The 7,562-nt window shown below is 39.2% G+C and overlaps 1 protein-coding gene across 5 annotated transcripts in view; it reads right to left on the bottom strand.

Moving 5' to 3' along the window:
• Positions 1–6,446: 6,446 nt before the first annotated feature.
• The window catches only part of LOC18444910 (TOM1-like protein 3), a 51,143-nt gene continuing 50,027 nt past the window's right edge, over positions 6,447–7,562 (bottom strand). For all 5 annotated transcript variants that reach the window (XM_006855064.4, XM_088851554.1, XM_020673958.2 and 2 more), the window contains one exon: positions 6,447–7,489. In XM_006855064.4, the coding sequence (XP_006855126.1) occupies positions 6,772–7,489 (718 nt within the window). In that variant the 3' untranslated portion in view covers positions 6,447–6,771. The remainder of the gene's footprint in view (positions 7,490–7,562) is intronic.

Here is a 7,562-nt window from a genome sequence, read left to right as displayed (position 1 = left end):
CTCTTAATTTTCTATCATGGATGGTGGAAGCTTATCACCGTCCATGTCTTCTCTCTCTTCTCTCATTCTTCTGTCATGGAAGGCGGAAGCTCATCTCCAACCATATTTTTTCTCTCTTCTTGTTCCTCTGTCATGGGCGGTGGAGGCTCATTACTACCCGTGTCTTCTCTTTTCTTACCCTTTTGTCATGGACGGCAGGAGCTCATCACCGTCCATGTTCTTTCCTATCTTTTCTCTCATCGCCACCTATGTTCCCTTGCTCTCTTCTCTCTTTTTCTTCTTCATTCTTCTTCTCTCTTTCCTCTTTCCCTTTTTCCTTTCTCCCTCATTGCTCATCTCATCTTCTTCTCACATGCACGACATCAGTAGTGATGTGCATGTTTCTCTTTCACTCTCTTCTTTCTTCTCTCTCTCATTTGACTAAGAGAGGCTGAGACAAACATTATCATGGTAGTCTTTTCATCTAGCAATATTGTCGTTCAGTCGGTCTTAGTTACCGTGCTCACCTTACTGCCATGATAGGTTAGCCATTATGCCTAGTTGGCCGAAGATCATTCTGATGTCTAGTGGTATTTCTGTTATGTCAGTCTAGTTACCGTGCCCATCTTGCTACCACGCCGTGACAATTATTTGTTGATCTAGCTGCTACGTTTGTCCCACACCTATTCAAAATTCCTCTGATCTACCTCTTTCTACTTCTTTTACTTACCCTCTTACCCTTTTCTTCTTTTGGATGTGCACGTCATGTACATTCGCTCAAAGACAAAGTGGGGTCTCTTTCGTCCCACTTGTCTTTTAAAATTAACCATGTATGTGTGATTGCAAAAATAGGAGAATACAGACCAAGGGAGGCAATTCCAAACTAGTTCTACGACTGGGGGGCTTTCTTTGTGATGAGCCAGCTCGAGTAAGTCTTGAACCCACCTTAAATTCCTCTCTCATCGGTTGGTCTACCTACCCTCTCTCCTGAGCGAGGTTCCCGAGAGAGCGATCTCATAGTCTCGGGTTCCCACGAAACCCGAGACGTATGCCGCCCGATCATCCAAAACTGAAGGGCGAGATCGAGGCACCTAACCACCTCTCTCCTCCCCAATGGCTGGCAGCATCAGCTGCCACCAATGATCTCTCTCTTTTCCCCCTCTTCCCCTCTCTTTCTCTCTTCCCTCTTGCATGGATGGCAGCATAAGCCGCAATCCACGTTTCGTCTCTTCCTTCCTTCTTCTTTTCTCTCACCCTTCTTTCTCTTCTCTTTTTGAAATCCCTTACTCTTTCCAAAATCTCTCATCTCTTTCTAAAATCTCTCTCTACTAACATCTTTCACTTCTATCTTCTTCCAATCTCTCTCTGATCTCTCTAGAAGCCCATTTCTCTTCTTTCCCTCTCTAAAGAGCTAGGTGAAAGCCAAACTAGCCTTCATCCCTCTTTTTTCTCTTTTCAAAAATACATTTTATCTCTAAAGAGATAGGTGAAAGAAAGACTAGCCTTCATCTCACTTTTCTCTCTCTATTTTCTCTTCTCTCTTTTTGAAGAATTGGGTGAAAGCCAAACCAGCCTTCATTTTTTTTCTCTCTCTATCCTCTTCTATTTCTTTCTCTTCTCTCTAAAAGTCTCTTCTCCCTAATGTCTTTTCTCCATCTAAACCATTTCCCTTTCTCTCTACTGTAAAATATGCATTGAGAGTCCCTCGTAAAGGAGACATCGTGAGGTTGTCGAATTGACAGGGATTCTACTATGTTATCTTTCCATTTTCCTTTTGAGTATACACACGTGTGTGTGCTCATCCCATGACAAGGTGGAGTCATCTGACCCACTTGTCTATGTCTCTAATGTGTGCTTGTGGTTACAGGAAGGAAGCAATAGGTCGAGGGAGGTGATTTCGAACCAGCTTCAGGCCAGAGGTCATTCCTTGTGATCTAAGAGGCCACACATGTGAGTAGCCCGAGTGTGTTACGGACCCACGTGAGGTAAGTCTTGCCTCACGACCAAATTCCTCTCTGATCGGTTGGTACTCCTACATGCATCTTCTTTATACGGTTCCCGAGAGATCTCTTATCCCGAGCTTAACGCAAACTTAGAGCCACGCCACTAGGTCATCCCGACTCGGAGGGCGAGATCAAGGCACCTAACCAGCTTAGCGACTCTATTAGGGACACGCTACCCATAGTTGGATCGTCCTTTTTTGGCTTTCCTTTCTTTTCATTCCGACTTCTTTAACACACACACATGTTGCTGGGGTTGTTCAACCCCTTTATCCTAGTTGGGGATTTTCTAATCCCCTTACTCATGAGTCTTCTTGGAGAACAGGTTCTAAGAGCCTCATTCCCGACCTTCCTTCTGAGTGTTGTCCCGGTGTCACACTCTCAGGTCTCACCTGGATTGGTGTGAGGAGGAACCTAAAAGTTCCTCACTCCCCATCTCCTAGCATTGGTGGACCCTCCACCAATGCACCTTTCATGGGTGACATAGCAGCCACCACACACCTCATGCACCCGATTACCAGCAAGTCACTTGCCAGTTCCACTACTTGGGGCAGTCGAAAGGTCGTCCATTCCTTTTTGGAACTGGCAGTCCATCTGTCATTGCTCCTACGAGTCGTCGTAAGGCCACCCCCCACTCTTTATCACATCAGGCCTCTGAAACAAAAGACTCGGCACACCGAGGTGGAGGCTCTAAGGTCACCACCTCCCACACACCCACCAAGGCTCATGGCCCACTCGAACCACAACGCAGGGCAACCCTCAAGCTGCCTCGAACCTCTATCAAGGTTCAGGTCTCCTTAGACCCGACCCTGTACACCTTTTAAATATGCATCGCACTGCACAGGGAAGCCATGTTGCTGCGCTCACCCCACCATTCTCCCTCTCTCCAGTGCCCATCCATTCCCCTGTCATTCTCCCTCTCTCTTGCGCACATCCATTTCTATTTTCTCTCTCTAAAATCCACTTATAAGTGTTTGCACATCCATTTCTATATCATTTTATCCCCAATTTGGGTTGTAGCCATCATCTGAAGCTGTCAGCTCTCATATAAAAACAAAATTCATAAAAACAAAAATAATAATTAGTAATCAATGAGAAATTACACAACACAATCATAATAAAAATTTCACACAACATAATCCTCATAAGACATTAATAAAGGTGAGGTTTATATAGAGCCTAGGCTCTAAACAATCAATTTAGAGCCTACCTTCAAATAGTATCGATTCAATACTGGAAATCTTTGTAATAGCCTTAAAATATATTTTCATTTTTATTTATAAAGTTTAAGGTTTCAAAAATAGTGTAGATCGACATATCTATGAAAACCTAAAAATCTTGAAAATTGACAGCCCAAAAATGGGTTACAAAATACACTATTTCCAAAACTTGAAATTTATTTTTTTCTCATGTCCATGTATCGTGATGTCGAGATGATCAATTTGAGGATATTTGAGCATCAAAACAACCTCTTCTAGTGACATTTTTGAGGTAGGCTCCAATTTGATCGTTTAGAGCCTCAGCTTTATATAAACTTTTCCCATTAGTAAAAGCTCTTTAGTCTCATCTAATGCCTCAAAATTTTCTACTGCAATTACCAAACCTTCTAATTTACTAATCAAACTTCATCCTATTTTTTAATTTGTGCCATAAAGTTTTGAATTTGGTATCATAACCTTATTGTTTATTTGAAATTATATAGAAAAGACATTTGAAAGACTTGTATAAACAAATAAAAAAAAATAAGGCCTATCACAATAAAACCATGTTATTACAATCATATTATTCCAATGACTTATCATGTTGAAACCAAAGTCTAATCATGTTAGAAGACATGCGATTCCATGTAAGTGCCAAAGGCATGCAAAATAAGTAGGAAATGGTGTCATGAAGATTTTAAAATAATACAAGTTATTATTAGAAAATATTTTTGGAATGGTGATGATGTAATTATTAGAAAATCTTTTTGGAATGGTGTGATAATGACTTTAATTCCACATTTCAATGGAATTTTGTGACCAAAAAAGAAAGAAATGATAGTTTATAGGCAAGTGCCCGTAAAATGTTGGTAATGTATTTCTCATATTTCTTCCATACATAGCCAAACAGTAGGAATGTATTTCCTAAATTGCATCTAATTACTACCCAAACAGTAACAATCCATTTACAGGTAACGTATTACGCAGTAATGCATTACGTCAGTAATATATTTCACAGACTATATATTTCCAGGTATCCAAACGACCCCTTAAAGTACAAAAAACACAATAAGTTTGATTTTGTTCAAAATATTAGCCTAAACACAGGGCCGTCACTTGGTGTGACGGTAAAAGGCTCAGGTAGCCAGCGCAAGAGCACAGGTTTGAGTTCTGAGAGCAGCCACTTTGTGTATAAGGAAAAAGTTAGGATTGTTTCCAGCCCACCCCTCTCTTTGTGTATAAGGAAAAAGTTAAGATTGTTTCCAGCCGACCCCTCTCTGTGTAGAAGGAAAAAGTTAAGATTGTTTCTAGCCCACCCCTCTCAGGACCTTGTTTAGGTAGGACCAACACCGGGTTACAACCTTTTTTATATTAACCCCAACACAACGTTCTCTTCACGACCTTCCCTATAAGTTAAATTTGATTGCGATTAGCCCTAACACAACGTTCTCTTCACGACCTTCCCTAGTAAGTTAAATTTGATATGCGTTGCTGCACTCCGAGCCAACCATGCATTCTACATAGGGCGTGGTTTCCGTAGGCTCGAGGCTTTCTTATATTTGGCGAAAACCAGGTTGAAAATTGCTGGTCCAGCAGATTAATGACCATTCGAATGAAGGGCTAGAAAAACATGTTTCTAGATATACCATTTTAAGGCTCGAAGTCTTTCTTAGCATTAGAGATCCACAATTCTCGAAATGATAAATTTACAAGTATTTCAGCATTAAAACTGCAGTTTGGGTGATATTTGAAGTGCAGCACATGATCCATGATTTTCAAATGATAAATTTACAAGTATTTTCAGCATTAGAACTGCAGTTTGGGTGATATTTGAAGTGCATCACATGAAACCACGGTCCTACGTACTAGTTGTTCACATAAAAGAACCAAATTTCTTTTAATGGGTGTAGTTTCTATAGGATTGCAACCTTAAACAATCCAATTATGGTGCACCTCCAAATTTTAGTATAATATATAATTTTGGTATAGAACTTTCTTTGGAGTGTCTCAAAATCTATTTTTATATATTATAGAAAATTTTGAAAATGGACGGTCCAAATAATGTGTTGCAAGATGCACTATTTTTTAGACTCAAAATCTTTTTTTTTTGTTTTGTTTTCATATTCATACATCTTGATGTCGAAATCATCGATTAGAGGATTTTTCAACATCAAAATAACCTTTTTCAATAAATTTTTGAGGTGCATCTTTAATTCTACATTTTAAAATTACAACCTTAGGTAAACTTTTTCCTTATTTAATAGACCCTTAGTGTCCTTAATTTTTATAAATAAATAATATTATAGAATTTTAATACAAGACGATGTATCTCTTTGCTCTTGTAATGGCCTGCTTTTTATGTCCCAATAAACTACACTAAACATCATCTGAAATTTTCTGGCGCCTTGTACCCTTGTCAGGTGTCAAACTACCAGCTCTAACCTTGTCAGATGTCAAACTACCAGCCCTTCCCGCATACGAGCTTTCAATATCGGGAAATGTTTCTATACTTTCCTTCCCCATAGAATACATAGTTCGCCATCTAGCTGTTCAACTTAGATCGAGTGAACCATTAACCGTTTGGTTTTGATCCGATACTTCAGAGTATTTTATTTTTTATAATTTTTTTCAAAAACATTTGAATATGAAATTTGATATGTACCTTCATCTTAATAGAGTGCACCTAAATAAAATATTTGAATTTATTTTTTATAAAATGTACTTATCAAAATACTTCTGAAATTTTCTTGAGCATTTCAATAATTATATTTATTCGGAATATTATTTTTATTTTTTTCAAAAGTGCACGTTTAATAGAGGAGTGGATGCCCAAAATTTGATGTCAAATATTTTTGTAAAACAAAATTAAAAATAAAATAATATAAAAACATAACATTGTGATTGAGACCATCTCAACCGCCTATTCAGAATGGATAGTTGGATAAAGAGAAGTAGATATGTTTTATACAGTAGAAGTACATAAAAGCTTGCCCTTCAATATATATAAGTAGTGATTATAACTTAACTTTATTGCTCAGCATTCAGCCATGTCCTTTTCCCCCAGTTTCATTCAAATAGGTGGGGCGAAATTAAAACTACAACCACAACATTACGATCCTAACTGAACTATGAGCTAGAACCCAACCATATAACACCAACATTTGAACTTTGAACTACAAGAGCTCTTACTAACTGGATTGAATTGATGAAAATGATACAAAAGAAAGTGAATTTATAACTAATACGACAAAACAAAAATCAGAGACCATTTATTGGCACCAGAAATTTGTTACTCCCTTATTATTCTCACACTTCAACTATCGACATGCAGTCTAAGATCATTCTCTTATTTGGCCTCATAAGCATCACCAAACTTGTTCAAGACTTTGAATCCCAGCACTGGTAAGATTGGGTGTACTACCAAAACATAAATCAACATCGATCCAGTATACCAAACCATGACTGAAAACACAAGAATGCCACATATGTACGATAAAATACAGCAAACACTGTAATCCATCTGTCTACGGCAGTAGCCAGTGTGTAAGGCTAAACAAAAATCCAGTCAACATGTACTTTGATAGCATGATGCCCTAGAGGCTTCCAGGTTTGGCAGATGGAGAAGACTTGGCCTTTGCAAAATCAAACAGGTCTTTGAAGATCTTGTCCTCAGGCTTCATCTGTTTAGCAGGCTGAGATAAGTTCTTTGTACCTGAAGAGTACTGTGCCTCCTTTGAGGAGCTGTCGTCCTCAAGATTAAGAGAGAGATTTTGGGTCCTTCCTATTAATCCATCATAAGAATGGCCCAAACGAACCGCGTTGTTAGATGTTCCTTCTGGTAAACCCTGTTGATGCTGTTCAAAGAACTGTTGCCTCTGATTATACTTGGATGGAGGAGGTGGCAAAGACGTAGTTGGCACCTCCGAAGAGGTGGCAGGGGTCTTTGCACTGCTATCTCCAGTCTTAAAGCTCTCATCTTGCCCATGCATCTCTCTTTTGAATGGTGAAAACTGAAAAGCATCCTCAGATCTTTCCTCTTTCCAGGGTTGAGAAGATAAATTTTGTGTAGGCACTGAGGGTGTTGAAGTGGGTTCAGATTGCTGAGGTTGTTCTGGTGCTTTAGATTCGTAAACATCTCCACTGAGATAATCAGTTGTTCTACCACTACGACCAACCTTCTGTGGTGATTGTGCTGGGAGTAGTACCTTGTGCAATGATGATGGTGGAGGTAAGAGTGGACTGATAGCAACAGGCTCGTTTTTCACATTGACAGGCCTCCTACTCTGCCCTTGCGCATTCTCTCTTGAAGACCTGGAATAACAAGAAAGAAATGATCAACGGTTCAAAATGGATCACTGCTTGCTAGATGGAAAATTATTACCAA

This window comes from Amborella trichopoda, chromosome 11, assembly GCF_054954075.1.
Source record: "Amborella trichopoda isolate Santa Cruz 75 chromosome 11, AtrichopodaSantaCruz75HAP2 v2.0, whole genome shotgun sequence".
NCBI classification, from domain to species: domain Eukaryota; kingdom Viridiplantae; phylum Streptophyta; class Magnoliopsida; order Amborellales; family Amborellaceae; genus Amborella; species Amborella trichopoda.
The sequence above is the reverse complement of the archived record's forward strand: the minus strand, read 5'-3'. Positions and strand labels throughout refer to the sequence as shown.